Here is a 20439-nt window from a genome sequence, read left to right as displayed (position 1 = left end):
GTCCGCCCCTGCTGTGCCCGGGGAATCCTGTGCCAAGGCAGCCGCAGGCGGGGCTCGAAACTCAGTACACCCACAGCAGGCGGATCTTCAAGTTGATCGTTTCCTGTGGCCTGCGAGTGAGGTTGGAAATAGCCAATGGCCCTTAGCAGAAACAGGGTCCTCCCCGCCTGCAGAGGGGCTGCGACCAGTCAGCTTGGACAGAAGCAAACCACTCCACTGCGACTCCTCCGGTCTCCCCCCAACCCCCCAGGGCCAGAGCGGGCAGGTGTCATCGCCCTCCCCGCCCCTGCCCCTGAGACTCCATGGCCAGCAGGGGGCGGCCGCGAGGAGGTCACAGGCAGGCCATGGCCAAGACCCACACCGCACCCTCGGTGGGGATGCAACTTGGCTCAGTGGTTAAGACCCTGCTTGCAATGCCCTAACCCCACACCAGAGGAGTCCCAGCCCCACTCCCACGTTCCCTGGAAGGCAGTAACCACGCCCAAGCGCTTGTGTCCCCTGACACCTGTGTGGGAGATCTAGATGGGGTTCCTGGCTCCTGACTTCTGCCTGGCCAGCCCCAGCTGTTGTGGGCATCCGGGAGGGAACCAGCAGATGGAAGATTTCTCTCTAATTGTCTGTTTCTCGTTCTCTGTCTGCCTTTCAAATAACTGATAGATAAATAAATGAACAATCTAACTCCTCCCCCCGCCCCGCCCCGCCGTCCCGACCCCATACCAGCCCAGCAGCTCCTGCCAAGGCAGCAGGCAAGGCTGCGTCCACCCACTCCCAGCCCCAGGCCCTCCTCCCCTGGGAACTCCCCAGCCAGTGCGCTCCTGACGGCTGCCCGGCTCCCCTTGCAGCGACAGTGAGGAACAGGACAGCACCAAGGACGACAACACTGCCCTCCTGCGTTTCCACCTCAAGTACGAAGCCGACGTCCTCTTCACCAGGTGGGCTGGCCCCGGGGGACCCTGGGACAGCAGCCTCAGGCAGCACGCACCCTTTGCTGGGCCCTGGGGGCCTGGGACACCCACCAAGCCAAGCACAGCCCCTCCTCTGCAGCCACACTAGAAGGGGACCCAGGCCTGGCCCCGGGGCATCTTGCCAGCCGCACCCCACGGCCACCGCTAGAGGCCAGGGCCCTGTGCAGACACCAGCAAGTAGCTCCCTGGCTCAGGTACCCCCTGCACATGAGGCAGACACACTGAACCTCAGAATCCTGCCCAACACAGCCATCCCGGTGGACATGTGAGCAAGCCTGGTCTTTGTGGCTAGGGGGAGGCAGGTGCCTGCCCACGCGCTCTGTCGCTCACGTGCCCACGTAGCCAACACTGACGGAGCTCTCGACTGCTCTGTTCTCTGTCTCTGCAGGAGCAGCAGCCTGAGCCACTACGAGGTCAAGGCCAACAGCTCACTGGAGAGATACAACGGCATCGGGCCGCCGTTCAGCTGTGTCTTCAAGGTGAGGCTGGAGGGGACTGGGCACAGAGGGAGGGACGGCGGTAAGGCGCGCCCATGTTGCTGGGGGGAGCTTGGGAGCCTTGCTCATGCCTGAGTCCAGCCACCACCCGCCACCCCTCACCGTGCAACTTCTGGCAAGCCGCCACCCTTCTCTGGGCCTCCCATCCCCTCTTGGCTGGAAGATTCGTCAGTGAGGATTAGTTGTAGCCACGTAAAAATTTTAATACAAAAAAAAAAAAAAAAAACTAAATTTGAAGTTCAAACCTACCATGAGAGAAGGTCAGAGCTGGCAGAGTCTTCCAGGATTGGTTTTCCTGTTCTACCATCCTCAGCGTGAGATTGGTAGCCTCCGGTTCACCTCCCAGCCCAAAGTGGCTGCAGCTCCAGCCATCACATTTTCATTCCAGGAAGCAGCAAGAAGGAAGAGGAAGAGAGTGTGCAGCCCCACTCTGCCCCTATTAAAGAAACTCCCTGGTAGTTCATCACACTCCACTTACCTCCTGTCTCCAGAATGGTGGAGGTGTAGGCTGGGAAGGTGGCCTTTTGTAGTGCGTATTAGGAGAACTTGAGCAGTCTCTGCTACACTGCGCCCTGACCTGCTGAGTTTATCAGACTGTCCTTCAGCTGTGTGAGAGCTGGGGGCAGGCCGACAGCCGGACACCAGACTGCAGACACTGGAGCCCTGCTTGGCTTGTCCGAGAGGGGCTCAGTAACCTGGCCAAGGCCACACAGCTCCCACCTGGCGGCGACCCTGCCCCATGGCTCTGGTCCCAAAGGGGTTTGAAGGGGTCGAAGCTCGAATGTGAACGCTCACACACGCTGTTGAAGTCCTGCAGTGAGAAGCATTGACCGCCATGTCTCCACCCTGGCTCCAGCAAACTCCCCCTACCCCCAGCCAGGAGGAGCTGTTCCCCACCCCACCCCCGCCCCCAGTGTGAGCAGTTTCATCCATGCCGCCTCCCCCGACCCCCAACAATTTGGCAAAGCTTTAGATCTTCCACAAGGGGAGCCCCGGGCCCAAAGAGTTACAGAGAAAGGGAGGCAGACACACACACACACACACACACACACACACAATCTTCCATCCACTGGTTTACTCTCCAAATGGCTACAGCAGCTGGGACTGGGTCAGGCAGACTCCGGGAGCCAGGAACTCTACCTGAGTCTCCCACGTGGGTGCAGGGGCCCAAGCACTTGGGCCATCTTCCACTGCTTCCCCCAGCGCATTAGCAAGGAGCTGGATTGGAAGTGGAGCAGCCGGGACTTGAACTGGTGCCCATATGGGATGCCGGCACTGTGGACAGCAGCTTAACCAGCTATGCCACAGCACCGGCCCTGCTCCCCAGGGGCCTTTGAATGGCCCGTCTCCCAGCTCTGGCCCCTCCAGGCCTGTCTGCCACCCCTCAGCTGCTGCTGGGGCACTGACCCTGCCCTTCTCTGGCCGCAGATCCAGAACCTGGGCCTTTTCCCCGTGCACGGGGTGACGATGAAAATCACCGTACCTGTGGCCACCAGGGCTGGCAACCGTCTGCTGATGCTGAGAGACTTCCTCACTGACCAGGTACCCAAACCCCCAGGGACCAGGCTCAGGGAGGAGCCGGGAGACAGATGCACTCTGGCGTGCGTCCCCTGGTCCCCGGCTCCCTTCTCCTGGCACTGGGGCAGCTGGGCCTCCTCTGGGAAGGGAAAGATCTCTGGGCTGCTGAGGGCTGGGTGGGTTGTGAAGCCGTGTGCGCGTGTCCTCTGTCCAGGTGAACACATCCTGTAACGTGTGGGGGAACGGCACCGAGTACCGGACCACCCCAACGGAGGAGGATTTGAGTCGTGCCCCACAGCTGGTGAGTGTCCCTGGAACCCCAGGCCGAGCCGGGGGGCTGGTTGTCTCCCCGGATCTGAAGAGGGAGCAGGGCGCACAGGCGCCGCTGTGCTGGAGGTGTCCGCCCACACCAGCCAGGGGGGTCTCCTGCCCCACGACCTCCCAGGCCACCTGCTTGCAACCAGGCTCCTGTTCTCAGGTCCTCGGCACGCTCTCACTGGTCCTCACCCAGATCAAAATCTTAGCTTTTTTAGTTTTATTTCCCCCAAACGCATGCTTCACGCAAAGGCTTGGGGCGGGCAGCCCCACAAACAGCTTCTACCTGACGGCTTCTAATCATTGAACACCTGCTTGGGCCATCAACGCGAGGTTTCCCATTCAGGCCCCACAGGTCACTTTTCTTGCCGTATTACTCCGGCTAGCCCAGCTGCTCACCCCGAGCCCCCTCGCCTCTTTCAGAACCACAGCAACTCTGACGTGGTCTCCATCAACTGCAACGTGAGGCTGAACCCCAACCAGGAAACCCATTTCCGGCTGCTGGGGAACCTGTGGTTGAAGTCTCTGAAAGCAGTAAGTGGAGGCGCCGCCCCCCCCCCGGGGGGGGGGGCCAGGCAGGGGTGGCTGCGGGGCAGGGGGCAGGAAGGGAAGGGGCCCGGGCGGGGGCGGCTTCTGACCGACGCCCTCTGATCACACAGCTCAAGTACAGGTCTCTGAAAATCACCATCCACGCCGCCCTGCAGAGGCAGTTCCACAGCCCCTTCATCTTCCGCGAGGAGGACCCCAGCCGCCAGGTGCGTGCTCCCCACCCCAACCCCCACCCCTAAGCCCCTGCAGACCTTGGAAAGGGCTGCCCCCAGCTCCCCAACAGCCCCCTCCCCCGTGTCCCAGCGGGAGAGGTGGGCAGACCTGTGGACAGGTGAGCCTCCGAGGAGAGAACATGCAAGAGTGGGGAGGGGCTGTGTGCCCAAGGCACCGTCACCGCCCCTGGGGCAGGGGGTAGGAGGCACACCTGCACATCCTACTCGGGAGGAGGCAGGAACGGGAGCCCAGGCCCCTGTGCCTGAGAAGCGGGGCAGGGGAGGCAACTTGGAAGGAAAGCCCCCTCCCCATCCACCTCAGCTGTAAGAAAAAGGGGCCGGGTCTGGGGCGGACTTCGCTCCCAGACTCCACGGGCGTGGGGGTGTCTCGGTGCTGGGGTCGGCCCTCCCTGGCCAGGTTGTTACCGATCAAACCTGATGACATCGGGGGCCAGAAAAGGGGCGAGCCTTCGAGAGACACTTTTCTGGATCAGAGAAAAGTCCCAAAGAAAAGCCCAGTTCTGTTGGAGAGAGAGAGCGCCGCCGCCGGGCGCGGGACGCTGCTGCCCCCTACTGGCCACGCCCCAGTAAACGCCAGCCCCGCCCCAGGGCGACAGGCAAGGTCAAGGAAGGCGCGTGGGTAACTTGGGGTGTGCCTGGCCAAGGGGCAGCAGGTGCAGAGGCCTGGAAGCTGCCCTTGGGGGGCGCCCCGCCCCAGGAGTGTTCTGTATTTATTTGTTCATTCATTTGCCATTCCTACTAACTCAGCCCCCCCCCCCAGGGGGGTATGGAGATGAATTGAGCAAGTGAGGGGACCATGACAGCAAAGCACAGGTGCGATATGGGGTGAGTGCAGGCGCTGCAGCCAGGTGGGGGCACAGTGGGGAGGGGTCCCAGGAAAGCTTTCTGGAGCCAGCCCCTTTGACCCGAACCTGGAAATGCTGTTATCTTCCAGGCCTTCAAGAGAAGGGAGGTATGGAACAGGCCCCCCTCACACACACAGGCTCCTGTCCCCGCTACAGCGCATGTCTTTTAGGTGAATTCTTCGCCTTCCACACACCCCACCCCATAAAAATCCCTCTTATACCCTCCGGATGCCTCGCTTTTCTGTTAAAGAGATTCGCCACCCCCAAACTAAACCCCTAGCCTGGGGGGAGAGGGCTGTGCAGGAGATGGTGGAGAGGCAGAACAAGGCCCCAGCCTTCGGGCACAGAAAGAAGACACATAAAAGAATAAGTGCTGAGCACTGGGTTCGTGCCAGGCACTGCCACAGACACCCCACTTTATCTTGCTCGCTCGTCACTGCTCTGCGAGGTGCATCCCACCACCCCATTGTTCGGATTTGGAAACTGAGGCTGCAGAAGGTCAGGCAGAACAGGCAGTGCCCTGCGTTGAGTTGCGTGGTGAGTCAGTGCCCAGGGCAAGCTCCCCTGTGCCCTGCAGAGGTTCATGCACCCAGGGCAGGTGCTGAGTGAGCCCCGCTGTGTTCCACACCCAGGGTACAGTGCAGAGAACCACACGAATGAGGCTCTGCTCTCCCGACGTGACCATGCTAGGCAGGAAGAAAGGCAGTCAACGCGGAGGTGGGCAGTGACTCGTGGAGGGAAGGGCTGCCCCTGGAGAAGGCACACTCGTGAAGACGGGGCGTCCAGGTGGAGGGAACAGACAGCAGGGGGAGAGCGTGGGGTAGCCGAGACTGCTGGGTGGGGGTCTGCAGGAGGCTGAGGCTGAGGGCTGGGGGCGAGCCAGGGCGGTAGGAGATGGTGAGGCCAGGGCTTCCGTCTTTCCTGAGTGACACTGGGCACCACGGCCGGTGCAGTGACCAGAGCGCTCCCAGTTGAGGGAGCTGCCTTAGCTGCTGCGCCGAGGCCTCAGGAGGAAGCCGGAGGCCAGCTCCAGAGATGGGGCACAGGGGAGCGGGCACATCTGGGTGTTTGCAGGGCAGAGCAGTGGCCTCTGCTGATGCGGAAGGGAGAGCAGGCATGAGCCAGGAGTGCTCTGGGCATGGCAGCAGCAAACACGCACAGGAGACACAGGAGGAACAGGGCTGGGGGCAGGCGATGGGGCCCAGGGTCTGCCTTGGAGCCTGCAGACACACGTGAGTCTGGAATTCAGCTGGAGCGCAGGCAGGTGACAGAATGTGAGCGTGGCCAGCGCAGGGTGGTTAGAGCTACAGGGCTGAGCGTGGGCGTGGCCAGCGCATGGGTGGTTAGAGCTGCAGGAGAGTGTGGGCGTGGCCAGCGCAGGGTGGTTAGAGCTGCAGGGCTGAGTGTGGGCGTGGCCAGTGCTGGGTGGTTGAAGCTGCTGGGCCAAGCGTGGGTGTGGCCAGCGCACTGGCGGTTAAAGCTGAGTGAGCGCCCCCAGTGCTGCTTTCTCGCTTCCTTGGCCCCAGCCCCAGCCCCAGCCCCTGTCTGGGGGCCCCTCTCTCCCTTAGTGCTCTGTGTGTATATTCTATGCAACATCGTCACGTTATCCAGCGGTGTTGCTTGCTGTCAAGATGAAGGCATATCATCCAGCCCAGGTTATACTCACTCTTTCTACCACTTTGTAAAAGAATTTCAGATTGTCCTGGGCTCCGGCCATTGCTGCGGGCCTGGACACCAAGCCTGCTATGTCTCCTGGGAAGCCAGCCCCGAGCTCGCCCAGGGAACAGCTGCAGAGAAAGAAGGGGTCCAAGGACTGAAGGAAGGGGCGCACCAACTTGCAGATGTGGGGGAGGGGGCAACAAGAAGTGACAAAGACTGAGGAAGAGCAGTGCACAGAGTAGGACGCGAATCTGGGCGAGCGAGGTGGCCTGAGGCCAGAGGCGGAAAGTGTCTCACGGAGGAGCCTCACCTTGTCACCTAACTCAGGTGTCCACCGTGCAGGGCTGGCTGCTGAGAGAGCCCGGCTGGCTGTGTGCCGCCCATCGCTCCGCCTTCTCCTTGAACCAGGGCTGCAGCTCTCCCACCGAGGGCCAGCTGACCCCCCTCCCCACCTACCCTGGCTCTCCTGCCCCGCCCCGCCCCACAGCAGCAAAGCTGTCACCTGACTCCTCCCCTGCCCCCTGCAGGTCACGTTCGAGATCTCCAAGGAGGAAGACTCGCACGTCCCCATCTGGATCATCGTGGGCAGCACGCTGGGGGGCCTCCTGCTTCTGGCCTTGCTGGTCCTGGCCCTGTGGAAGGTGAGTGCTCCCACACACGGCAGGGACAGGCACAGCCTCCGGACTGCTGGGCAGGCCTAGGCCCCCACCCAGCCTCCTCCTGCAGCTCTCCTGCTCCCCCGCCTCCAGCCCCTCGCCGTGGCAGGCAGACTGGTTTGTGCCAGCAGAGGGCACTCCAACTATGCTGCAACCCTTGGGAAGACAACATCTCAACAGGGCCAGGCTGTTAATAAACCCTGCCACGCCCTCCCTGTCTCTGAGCTGAGCTCCTGGTCCCCACCTCCTCCTGTTTCAGATGAAGTAAGGGAGGTCCAGAGAGGGAGACTGACCTTGGCAGGACCACACAGCAAGACAGCGGGAGCCAGCTCCATGTCCTGGCCCCACTCCCGGGGCTCCCTCTGCTCTGCTCCAGACCACAGCTGGGGGTGGGGGGCTCTGGTGGTGGGCTGCTGGGGCATCCAGGGAGGCCCTCTGAGATGGGAGGCAGGCCCTCTCCACGCTGTTCACCCCACTCCCCGCCACGATTCTGCCTTTGTTTCTGCCACAGCTCGGCTTCTTTCAAAGCGCCAAGCGCAGGAGGGAGCCTGGCCTGGACCCCGCCCCCAAAGAGCTGGAGTGAGGCTGGGCAGGAAGCTTCGAGTAGAAGGGGGGCCAGTCCCGGCGGAGAGCAGGCCCAGATCCGAGGCCCCACCAAGCTGCAGCGGACAGGACGCCAGCTGGCTTTGCACTTGACCTCATCTCCTGAGTGACGCACCTGCTCCCTCTGGAATGGAACTCAAGCCAGTTTTCAAGGGAAACTGTCCTGCTGGGGGGCTTGGGACACCTGCAGCACAGCTCCCTAGAGGCAGGAGAACACCCCCCCTCCCCCGTGGAGGGCATTTGCTGCCCCAGCCACTAAGGTGCTAGGAACTGACCACCATCCCTATCCTGGGAAGAAGCCCAGGGAGGAAGACTGTAAATACAACCCCGCTGTGCACCGGCCACGCCTCTCTGCAGCTCCAGAACGCAGCGGCCCAGCACTGCGGAATCCTGCGACACCCTCCTGACCCCTCCCACGCCTGCGGCTGGCTCACAGATCAGCCCCAACCCCAGGCCCCCAGGGCTCCCCATGGATAGACAGAATGGCACCCTAGGGCTTGCTGGTGACAGCTGCCGCCAGGGATGTTGGGAGACTCTGGGATGCGGAGACTGCGGAGGGGTGGGGGTGGGACCCAGGAGGCTGTGGATCCGGCTGAGCCTGGAAAGCAGCTGGCTCTCCTGCCACCCACACACTCCGTCCGCCCTGGCTCCCGGCCTCCCGCCTCCCCCTCTCCTCCCGCTGCTGTGTTCCGGGGTACCTCACGGGAAGGGGAAGCAAGGCACGTGGGTGACGCGATGCCCGGGGCCCGGCCGCAGGCTGCACCTGACGCAGGCGCACTGACCCCACTGCAGCCAGGCGCAGGCTAGGAGGGGGGCCTCCCACTCCCTCTACGCCCACCAGTGCGTGGGAGAAGGGCTCGGAGGGGCCCTCCCTCGAATGCACTGAACAACGCCCGTGCAAGGCTCCAGGCACCTGGGCAGCCTCACTGGCAAATGTCTCATCCACCAGCCCAGAGACCAAGTGGTACCACCACCGATGGCGCCCCAAGGACAAGGGGCATGCCTGCTGCCCGGCAGAGTAATTTATGCCTTAGCCTTGTTTTAAGGTAGGAATGAAAGGGGACACATCAAAGGCATCTGTCCCCCTGTGCACAGTACGACCTTTACTGTCGGAGTTTTTAAAAATTATAAAAAAAAAAATCATGTTTAAAACCAACCAAGGTGCTGACATCCCATTTTGTGTGCGGCAAGCCACGCTGTTTCTCAGGAAAGGAAGCAGGTGGGGCTCCCTGCTTCCCACCAGCCAACTCTAAATGTGGGGAGGGGCTTGCACGCCATCTGCTGCCTACCACAGCGCCCTTCTCCGCCCCTGCCCCCCAGGTCATCCTTTCTGTCTTGGCCGTTGTGGATGGTTAGGTCACGGCTGCCTTGCGGTAGCTTCTGCCCTGGGCTCCCACTTCTCCCCTCCAGGCTGGAGGTCCAGTGTGGTCCCTCGCACACCCTGACTTCGAATGACTTCTTTCCACCAGCTGCTTTTAAACCAAGGCATCTGCATTCTGTTCTTGCGCCATTCACTCCTTGGAACCCCAACAAGCAGAACCTTGGAAATGACTTGGTCTTCTTCCTACATAAATGAGGACACGCAGAGCTAAGTTAAGAGAGAGCCTGATGGGGCCGGGGCTGTGGCGTAGCAGGTAAAGCTGCAGCCTGCAGTGCCAGCATCCCATATGGGTGCCAGTTTTAACCCCGCTGTTCCACTTCCTTGGGCCCCTGCATCCATGTAGGAGACTTGCAAGAAGCTCCTGGCTCCTGGCTTGGGATTAGGCCAAAGCCTTTTGGGGAGTGAACCAGCAGATGGAAGACTTCTCTCTCTCTGCCTCAGCCTCTAACTCTCTGCCTTTTAAATAAATAAACCTTTGAAAGAGAGAGAGAGAGAGAGAGAGAGAGAGAGAGAGAGAGAGAGAGAGCCTGAGATCCTGCAGCAAAATCAAAACTACACCCGGGGCTGCGATTTCCAAACCAGGGCTGTCACTCCAGCCCAGCCTCAGAGCGAGAAGCCAAAGGTGAAAATGGTAAAATGAAACCTAAATAGCAAAACCTGTTCTTCCTCCTAACAATCAGATGGAAGTGTGGTTAAATCACACGCCTTGTCAGGCATGACCGTCTGAATGGGGTAATCTATGGAGCAATGTCTGCAGCGGATCTGGGAATGCGCTCATGGAAAGCTTCAGAGAGGCTGCCGTGCGATGTTAACAACTGATGCACGTGACCCCCACGCAAGGCACAGAGCATGTCTGCGGTCAGATGCAGCCAGCCCAGGGCACCTGCAACCTCTGGCCAGCAGCTTTGTCCCCGGGACCCCAGTCTCTCCCCCAGGTCTGTACCAAGACCAACTCAATGGTCAAAAGGTGGGGACATGGAGGGGGGGGCTCGCTCCCCCAAGCCCTTTAGCCCTTGCACTGTCTGTCCGTCAGCTCCTCCCTCTTACCACCGCACCCTTTCTGAACCTGTTTTACTCTGAAGGCTGAATGTTCAAGGCAGCACCAACAGATGCAACAAGGCACATTTTTTGGGAGAGAATCTCAATGCTAACACAGATTCTCAGTCCCAGCTCACCATTGAGTCACCTGGGAGCTTTAGGTACAGGTGCATGGGCCCCAGCCCCTAGGCACTCAGAGGTAAATGGCTGGGAGAGGGGCCAGAGCTTCATTTTTCTTTGTGTCCAATTCCCCCAAATAATTCTGAAGTGCCGAGCTGAACTCAAAACTCAAGGGAACACTGAGGCTCCAGGCTGAAGGACCGAGCGAGTTACAACAGCCAACTTCTACAGGGAATGCTCGGACCTGTGCTGACATCACCAAGGTCATTCAAGGTGACCCAGTGCTGTGGTGCAGTGGATTAAGCCACGGCTTGCAGTGTGCACACCCCACATGGGCACCAGTTCGAGTCCCAGCTGCTGCACTTCTGACCCGGCTCCCGGCTAATGTGCCTGGAAAGGAGCAGATGATGCCCCAAGATCTTGGGAGACCCAGGTAGAGTTCCAGGCTCCTGGCTTTGGCTGGGCCTGGGCCAGGCTGTTGCAGCCATTTGGGGAGTGAAACAGCAGATGGAAGATTTATTTCTCTCTCTGTAACTCTGCTTTTGTGTCGCTCCCCCTCTTCGTGGAGGAACGACACAGGACCCTGCGTTGTTCTTTTGTCTGCTCGGCCCTTCCTGGGTTTGCTGCTGGTTCTTCCCGGGTTGGCTACCGTCCCTTCCACCTCTGTGGAAGGGCGGTTCCCCCTGCGACTTTCCCCACTTCCACGGGGGAGCGGCACACTGCCAGCCGGCTCTCTCGGGGGCTGCACAGGTGTTCCTTCAGCTAGATGTTCCTGGTGCATGTTGTCTCTCTCCTCCTTTATAGTCCTCTTCCGCCAATCCCAACTCTGCTACCCACACGCCGAGTACGCTGCTCTCCTCCAATCAGGAGCAGGTCCTGCTGTTTATTGGTTGAACTGGAGGCAGCTGTGTAGAAGCTGTTTCCTCCTCTCCCAGCGCCATATTGTGGGAGAGCAGATGCATAAAATAAGTCTTAATTCGAGTAACAGTCTAGTCCGAGTTGCTCCCCACACTTTTGAAATAAATAAATCTTTTTTTTAAAAAAAAAAAGAATTGATAGCAGTGGAAAACGGCCCAAGTCCTTGGGCCCCTGCACCCACGTGGGAGACCAGGAAGAAGCTTCTGTGGCTTCAGATTGGCCCAGCTCCGGCCATTGCGGCCATCTGAGCAGTGAACCAGCTGATGGAAGATCTCTGTCTCTCTCTCCCTTTCTCTATAACTCTTTCAAATAAATAAAATGAATATTAAAAAAAAAAAAAGTTAACCCAGTTCTGGCTATTGCAGCCTTCAGATTTTCACTGAGCTTCCCAGGGTCCGGGGCGGGGGTGGCACCCAGGGGGCACTGGGAGGAGCTGGATACACTTGCTCGGTCTGAGAAGACAGTTTTCGGATTTACAGGGAAGCAGCCCAGATGCAAACTCACATGAACACTAAAATTCACATTGTGCTCTGTTTAGTGTTTTTCAAGCAGGGGCCAGCGTGGTGGTACAGTGAGTTAAGTCGCTGCCCGCGAGCGATGTCAGCATCACCTGAGGGCAGGTCCAAGTCCTGCTTGCCCCACTCCGATCCTTCTGGGGAGTGAACTAGCAGACAGAAGCTCGCTTGCTCTCCCTCTCTCTCTGCCTTTCAAATATTTTTTTAATTTGAAAATTAACAGTAATAAAACAAAACTTTGGAGAAAAAAGATTGCATTAAAAACACCAATGAGTGGACAGCACTGTAGGAAGTTTCACCTTTTACTTACAGAAGTGAAGGTGTGGCTGCAGACCAAGGGGGGACGGCGAGGAGACGGGCTCTTCGTCGGTGCCTGTTTAAGGGAACACTGGTGCCTCTGCAGATTCTTGCCAAGGTCACAATGCCCAGGATGGAGCCAATGGAGCTTGGGTCAGATTGGCTACAGTCTAGAGACAGCTCTGAATAAACAATCCTATGAATGGAAAAAAAAAATGCAATACAGGGACTGGTGCTGTGGCATTGCGGGTAAAGCCGTTGCCTGCAGTGCCTGCATCCCATATGGGCGCCAGTCCTGGCTGCTCCACTTCCGATCCAGCTCTCTGCTATGGCCTGGGAAAGCAGAAGAAGATGGCCCAAGTCCTTGGGCCCCTGCACCTGTTTGGGAAACACAGAAGAAGCTCCTGGCTCCTCACTTCGGATCAGCATAGCTCCGGCTGTTGTGGCCATTTGGGGAGTGAACCAGCGGGGGTGGACTCTTTCTCTCTCTCTCTCTCTCTCTCTCTCTCTCTCTCTGCATCTCCTCCTCTCTCTGTGTAACTCTTTTTTTTTTTCTTTTTTTTCTTTTTTTTTTTTTTTTTTTTTTTTTTGACAGGCAGAGTGGATAGTGAGAGAGACAGAGAGAAAGGTCTTCCTTTTTGCCGTTGGTTCACCCTCCAATGGCCACCATGGCCTGCGCGCTGCGGCCGGCGCACCGCGCTGATCCGAAGCCAGGAGCCACGTGCTTCTCCTGGTCTCCCATGTGGGTGCAGGGGCCCAAGCACTTGGGCCATCCTCCACTGCACTCCCTGGCCACAGCAGAGAGCTGGACTGCAAGAGGGGCAACCGGGACAGAATCCGTTGCCCCAACCGGGACTAGAACCTGGTGTGCCGGCGCTGCAAGGTGGAGGATTAGCCTAGTGAGCCTCTTTTAAATAAATAAATAAATCTTTAAAAAACAAAAAGCGGCTCTTGGGTGGTGAGGATTTCTAAGTTCCAGGTCACTGTGGCAGAGACAGACCTCCAATAAGGAGCTGTAAAAGATGTGCAAGGTGTCCCTACGGTTGCATGGCTGACTCCGTCCTCTGGGGCCTCTAGCAGAGCCTGCACCCATGACGGGGACAGGTCCTCCAGGGGCCTAGGTTCTGCAGGGCCACCTGAGAGCGGCACAGAAACCCAGACAAGCGCACTGCTATCTTCTGGCATCGGAGGACGCGGGCGTGCAGGCTCAGGGGCATCCAAGCTGAGGTTCTCAGCAGGGTCCCATGGACTCCTGGATCCCACTCCAGACTTCACAGATCCAATTCTAAACACGTTAAACCAACAGGAGCAACGATCTTCTGGTATTTCCTAATCTTCAGTGTCAGTTTCTTAACCAGCGGCCCTTCGGCAATGTGTGGATCCTACATTTGAAACATCGGCCTTTCTAGATGTGCTTCAGTAAGGGAGGTGGGGTGTGGTTTTTGTTTTGTTTTGTTTTTGTTTCTGTTTTTTTGAAAGGCAGAGAGACACAGAGATCTTCCATTCGCCAGTTCACTCCCCAAATGCACCGAAAGGTAGGGGCTGAACCAGGCTGACCAAGAGCCCGGAACTCAATCCGGGTCTCCCTCATCAGTGACAGGGACCCAACTGCTTCCGCTGTCACCTGCTGCCTTCCATGGTCTTCATTCACGGGAAGCTTGAATTGAAAGGGGAGCCGAGACGCAAATCCAGGCACTGCAAATATGGAACGTGGGTGTCCCCAGTGGCGCTGTAACGGCTGTGCCAGAACCCGCCCCAGGAAAGTGGTTTCCTAACAAGACAGCTACACAGGTGGAAGGGCTAAGTGCTAACGTGAACACAGCAGAGAGGTACTGAGCTTAGGACATGAGGAGCTTCTAGGACCCCTCCTTCCTTGGAGGTCTCTGCAAGATTACCCTCACCTCCAACAGGTCAAGTAGACTTCAAACCTCCATGGAAGATGAAATTAAAAGTTCATTTTGGGGGCCGGCGCTGGGGTGCAGCGGGTTAACACCCTGGCCTGAAGCGCCGGCATCTCATATGGGCGCTGGTTAGAAACCCGGCTGCTCCACTTCACTCTCTGCTATGGCCTAGGAAAGCAGTAGAAGATGGCCCAAATCCTTGGGACCCTACACCCACCTGGAGGAGCCTTCTGGCTCCTGGTTTCAGATTGGCGCAGCTCTGACCTTTGCAGCCATTTGGGGTGTGAACAAGTGGATGGAAGACCCCTCTCTCTCTCTACCTCTCCTCTGTGTAACTCTTTCAAATAAATAAATATTTTAAAAAGAAGTTCATTTTGGGGGGCCGGCACTGTGGCGTAAAAAAAAAGCCGCCACCTGCAGTGCCGGCATCCCATATGGCCACCGGTTCGAGTCCCGGCTGCTCCACTTCCCATCCAGCTCTCTGCTATGGCCTGGAAAAGCAGTGGAAGATGGCCCAACTCCTTGGGCCCCTGCACCCATGTGGGATACCCAGAGGAGGATCCTGGCTCCTGGCTTTGGATCGGGGCAGCTCCAGCCATTGCAGCCACTTGGGAAGTGAACCAGGGGATGGAAGACTTCTCTTTTTTTATTTTTTATTTTTGACAGGCAGAGTGGACACTGAGAGAGAGACAAAGAGAAAGGTCTTCCTTTACCGTTGGTTCACCCTTCAATGGCTGCTACAGCTGGTGTGTTGTGGCCGGCACACCGCACTGATCCGAAGCCAGGAGCCAGGTGCTTCCTCCTGGTCTCCCATGCCAGTGCAGGGCCCAAGGACCTGGGCCATCCTCCACTGCACTCCCGGGCCACAGCAGAGAGCTGGCCTGGAAGAGGGGCAACTGGGACAGAATCCGGCGCCCCGACCGGGACTAGAACCCGATGTGCCAGCGCCGCAGGCGGAGGATTAGCCTAGTGAGCCGCGGCGCTGGCCATCTCTCTCTTTCTACCTCTGCCTCTCTGTAACTTTGCCTTTCAAATAAATAAATCAATCTTTAAAAAGTTCATTTTGGTGCCAAAAAACAGTGAAATCCATGCATACAAAGGATCTTCAAAACGTTCATGTAAACTATGTATTATGAAAAAGCTATGCATGGATTTTTGAATTGTTTTTGCACCAAAATAAATATCTTTTAATTCCATTTCCAATTGCTTTCTGAAGCACCCTTGTATTCCAGAGTTTCTAGTGGCATACCCTCGCAAGACACAGGAAGTCAGTTCCCCTGGCTTCTGGCTTCCAGCCCAGGATGCCAAACAACCTGTAATAGAAGCAGCAGGCTGTACCACGCTCCTTTCCTGGTGCGATGACTCACTGCAACCACGTCTCAGCCCTGGGCTGACTTCATGCAGCCGTGGGCCCCCCCCCCCGCCTTTGGTTTCACCTGCAGCTAGAGCGCTACCGGCCCTGTAGTCTGCACGATTTCCTACAACTTAGAATTAATTCAAACATCACATTAGCATTAACATCAAGCAGCTGCTTCTCCAAGGGGAGTCAGCTTCACTGAGCACAACATGATCCGCAGAGAGCTCTCCTGTCACTGTCCAGGCTGCCACTTCTGGCATCACACTGAAGTGCGACAGCGTGTTCCAGAACTGAAACCGAAACAGGCACGGCCGGCTTCCCCGGCTCGGCGTGGAGACAGGGTTAGGAGCCTTGCGCCTGGGCTCTGAAACGCCCAGCAAGACACAGGCTGAACTCTACCCAGCAAGCTCGCCAGGCTCAAAATAGGCTATGAGCAAAATAATTCTTGAAAACAAAAAAAAAAAAAGGGAAGGGTACATGGTTCCTGGTCAGTCTTGCTTGGCTTTGTTCTAATCGCCCTCAGACTGCACTTTTTAAAAAAAATGTGCAAGAAACAACTCAGTGCTCTGAAATGTTTCCAGAGGGTGGCCCAAGACTTCATAAAAAATACATATATGTATATATACACACATACACACACACACATATATATATACTTGCAAATGTTTGAGAAATTAAAATTTGACAAAAACCAGAAAATTAGGTTTCAAACAGGGCCAGAGACCATCTGCCTTACTGTCGCTGCACACCCCTGGCACATAGCCTGGCACGCAGGTGCCCACTAAGGGCTCCCACGTTTGTTCTCACTGGTTGAGGCAAGAGAACAACCCAGTTCTCCTCTTGGATGGATGGAGCACATCAAATTGTAAAAGCTTGGGCAATTTGGAAATAGTTTTCTAAACTTGCCAACAAGCTAAGGTTTTGTGAAACACTTGATATTCCCACCTCTTGTATCAAAATTTCCTGAATCAAATTATCTGCCAAAATATACTATTACCAGCATTTTCTTTAGTCTGGTCATCTTGAGACAGGATAGAAACAGAATTCACAGGGGCCAGCACTGTGGCATCCCAAAGGGGTGCCGGTTCGAGACCCGGCTGCTCTACTTCTGATCCAGCTCCCTGTTAATGCGCCTGGGAAGGCAGCAGAGGAGGGGCCAAGCGCTTGGGCTCCTGCACCCATTTGAGACCTGGCTTCGGCCTGGCCCAGCACTGGCTATTGAGGCCATTTGGGGAGTGACTCAGTAGACAGATCTCTCTCTCTCTCTCTCTCTCTCTCTCTCTGTCTCTCTCTCTCTCTCTCTCTCTCCATCCTTCTGTGTAACTCTGTCTTTCAAATAAATAAAACTTTACAAAAAGAAAAGTAGGATTCACAAATTCCAGCCCTCACTCCCTCCCATGGTATGTATCCATCTAGTCTCAAATCAATGAGGCCCAAGAAACAGCCAGACCCTACCTGCAAAGGCCCCACACTGCCCTGTGGGGGCCTTCCCTAACCTACACACGTGCCCGGAATAGCCCAATGTAACTAATACATATCCTTCCCGGGGTGAGGCAGTGAGCAACACCCCCATTTTGAGATTGTCATGTGCAGTAAGAACCAAGCCTGCACAGAACCGGCCTGGGTGCACCCAAAGCACAAAGCTGAGGGTGATGAGCCAGAATTCCAGGCTGGGTGCAGATGGGGGTGCCCTGAGTGTGAGGGGACCTGCCAAGCCCCCTATCTGACCAAAGGCCCCACCCAGCTCCGCCATCCAAGCAGCCAGTGGGGCCTCTTCACGCTAGGCTACTCCCTTGTGCTCAAGAACAAGCTCCCACCACACATGGGCCTCTTGTCCGTTTCTGTGTGCCGGTGAGCCCGAGAGCCTGCGGTCTTACTAAGAAAAGCCAGGCTCTGCAACCTATAGGGGGCACTTCCTGTAGTCAGCCAGGTACTGCCGCCAGGCAGTGAGAGCACTCTGGGAGGGTTACCACCCACAGCCTACTCCCAGCTCTGACACGCAGTCCTGATGTGGACCTGGATGCACGAGTCACTTTCTGGTCCATATCTTTGCTTATAAAATGAGAGGGTTGGGACCAGCACTGTGGTGTAGCAGGTAAAGCCACTACCTGCAGTGCCAACATCCCATATGGATGCTGGTTCAAGTCCCAGCTGTTCCACTTCCCATCCAGCTCTCTGCTATGGCCTGGGAAGGCAGTAGAAGATGGTCCAAGTCCTTGGGCCCCTGTACCCACGTGGGACACTAGGAAGAAGCTCCCGGACCCTGGCTTCGGATCAGCACAGCTCTGGCCATTGCAGCCATCTGGGGAGTGAACCAGCAGATGGAAGACCTCTCTCTCCCTGCCTCTCTGTAACTCTGCATTTCAAAGAAATAAATAGAGAGACACAGCGAGAGAGAGAGGGTTACACTACACAGTTACGATCTTTAGATAGACTGGAATGGCTACCCAAAAAATCTAAATTCAAAACAAGCATGTGCCAAGCATGTGCTCTAAGACCACCATTTAATACTCTCCTGGCAATCTTTGTTTGTTTTGACAGGCAGTAATTTGGCCAAAACAAAACACACACACACACACACACACACAGGTGTGACGACTGAAAAGGCAAGATTTTATCATGACACATAAATGATGATGAGTGTATCTGGGACATCCAAAAGAAGCAACTGAAAAATATTCTTAGAAAAAAAAAAGTCGGGGCCGGCACAGGGCGTTAATCCTCTGCCTACAGCGCTGTCATCCCACGTGGCTGCTGGTTCTAGTCCCAGCTGCTCCTCTTCCGATCCAGCTCTCTGCAATGGCCTGGCTCAAGCGCTTGGGCTCCTGCACCTGCGTGGGAAACCTAGAAGAAAGCTCCTGGCTCCTGGCTTCGGATCGGTGCAGCTCTGGCTGTAGCGACTATTTGGGGAGTGAACCAGCAGAAGGAAGACCTTTCTCTCTGTCTCTCCCTCTCACTGCCTGTAACTCTGCCTCTCAAATAACAAAAATCTTAAAAAAAAAAAAAAAAGTCATCATTAAAGGACTTTGTAAAATAACGCTGACATTTAGACACATATATACCAATATAAACAATGAAAATAAAGACATCTGATTTTCATTTAAAAAAATTTCAGCCGGCGCCGCGGCTCACTAGGCTAATCCTCCGCCTTGCGGCGCCGGCACACCGGGTTCTAGTCCCGGTCGGGGCGCCAGATTCTGTCCCGGTTGCCCCTCTTCCAGGCCAGCCCTCTGCTGTGGCCAGGGAGTGCAGTGGAGGATGGCCCAGGTGCTTGGGCCCTGCACCCCATGGGAGACCAGGAAAAGCACCTGGCTCCTGGCTCCTGCCATCGGATCAACGCGGTGCGCCGGCCGTGGTGGCCATTGGAGGGTGAACCAACGGCAAAAGGAAGACCTTTCTCTCTCTCTCACTGTCCACTCTGCCTGTCAAAAAAAAAAATTTTTTTTTCAAAACCTTCGAAGACATAAAAGACTTGACTAAATGAAAATATCTTGCTTTTGAATTAAAAGACTCAGAACCGGGACCAGCCTATGGCACAGCAGGTTAAACTGCTGCTTGTGACACCGGCTTCCCATACCAGAGCACCAGTTCGAGTACCGGCTGCTCCTCTTCGGAGCCAGCTCTCTGCTATGGCCTGGGAAAGCAGTGGAAGACGGCCCAAGTCCTTGGGCCCCTGCACTCACGTGGGAGACCCGGAAGAAACTTCTTGCTCCTGGTTTCCGCCTGGCCCAGTCCCAGCAGTTGAAGCCATTTTGGGAGAGAACCAGCAGACAGAAGATCTCTGTCTGTGCCCGCTCTCTCTGTGTCCTTTTCAAATAAATAAATCGTTGAAAGAAAAAGCTCAGAACTGTAGAGATGTCAAGAAATAAAGCCGATGCTAAACAAAATACTTCACCATGATAAAATGACACCAAAATTCATCCAGAAAAAGAAACACACCACCACCAAAAACAAACAAAAACAAATGAAGAGATACTAGCCCAACTAACCAATCCTAATAAGCATCTACCAGGTACTTCCCTCTGACACTAGGTAAGTATTATAATTCTCATTTGCTCATCACAGCCCAAGTTAGAGAATCTTATTGTCCCAATTTACAAAAACTGCGGCCTGATTGAAAAGCAACTTGCCCAAGGTCACAGAGCTAGTAAGTGGTAGAGCTGGTAGTTGAACACAGATGATATTCCCGAGCTTTAAACCAACTAGAAAAAGATCCAGTGACATTGTGGGAATTTCGTTTATAATTCAAATCAGTGAGAAATAATTAAAAGGCCCTTAGATAGCTAGAACCTTATATCAAAGTAAATCCAAGGTAGGTCAGAATTTTTTTTTAAGATTTATTGGCCGGCGCCTCGGCTCACTAGGCTAATCCTCCGCCTGTGGCACCGGCACACCGGGTTCTAATCTGGTCGGGGTGCCGGATTCAGTCCCGGTTGCTCCTCTTCCAGTCCAGCTCTCTGCTGTGGCCTGGGAGTGCAGTGGAGGATGGCCCAGGTCCTTGGGCCCTGCACCTGCATGGGAAACCTGGAGGAAGCACCTGGTTCCTGGCTTCGGATCGGCACAGCGCACTGGCCGTAGCAGCCATTTGGGGGATGAACCAGCAGAAGGAAGACCTTTCTCTGTCTACTGTCAAAAAAAATTTATTTATTTATTTATTTATTTATTTATTTATTTATTTATTTAGGGGCTGGCGCTGTGGCACAGCAGGTTAAAACCCTGGCCTGAAGCGCCAGCGTACCATATACTGGTTCTAGTCCCTGCTGTCCTCTTCCAATCCAGCTCTCTGCTGTGGCCTGGGAAGGCAGTAGAAGATGGCCCAAGTCCTCGGGCCCCTGCACCCACGTGGGAGACCTGGAAGACACTCCTGGCTCCTGGTTTCAGATTGGTGTGGCTCCAGCCGTTGCAGCCATCTGGGGAGTGAACCAGCGGATGGAAGACCTCTCTACCTCACTCTGTAACTTTTTCAAATAAACAAAATAAATCTTAAAAAAAAATTATTTGAAAGGCAGAGTCACAGAGACAGAGGCAGAGGCAGAGAAAGAGAAGTCTTCTATCTGCTGGTTCACTCCCCA

The 20439-nt window shown here is 56.0% G+C and overlaps 2 protein-coding genes across 2 annotated transcripts in view; both read left to right on the top strand.

Annotated features, from left to right (window-relative positions):
• Positions 1-8996, top strand: part of ITGA11 (integrin subunit alpha 11) — a 102395-nt gene extending 93399 nt beyond the window's left edge. Inside the window, exons 23-30 of the mRNA XM_002718168.5 lie at positions 843-932; positions 1354-1444; positions 2891-3004; positions 3195-3281; positions 3719-3829; positions 3955-4050; positions 7109-7222; positions 7749-8996. Coding sequence (XP_002718214.3) covers positions 843-932; positions 1354-1444; positions 2891-3004; positions 3195-3281; positions 3719-3829; positions 3955-4050; positions 7109-7222; positions 7749-7820 — 775 coding nt within the window. The 3' untranslated portion in view covers positions 7821-8996. The remainder of the gene's footprint in view (positions 1-842; positions 933-1353; positions 1445-2890; positions 3005-3194; positions 3282-3718; positions 3830-3954; positions 4051-7108; positions 7223-7748) is intronic.
• Positions 1-20439, top strand: part of CALML4 (calmodulin like 4) — a 389480-nt gene that overhangs the window by 280172 nt on the left and 88869 nt on the right. The window lies entirely within an intron of this gene.

Source organism: Oryctolagus cuniculus, chromosome 12, assembly GCF_964237555.1.
Source record: "Oryctolagus cuniculus chromosome 12, mOryCun1.1, whole genome shotgun sequence".
NCBI lineage: Eukaryota > Metazoa > Chordata > Mammalia > Lagomorpha > Leporidae > Oryctolagus > Oryctolagus cuniculus.
Note: the sequence above shows the minus strand (reverse complement) of the source record. Positions and strands in the feature narration are given on the sequence as shown.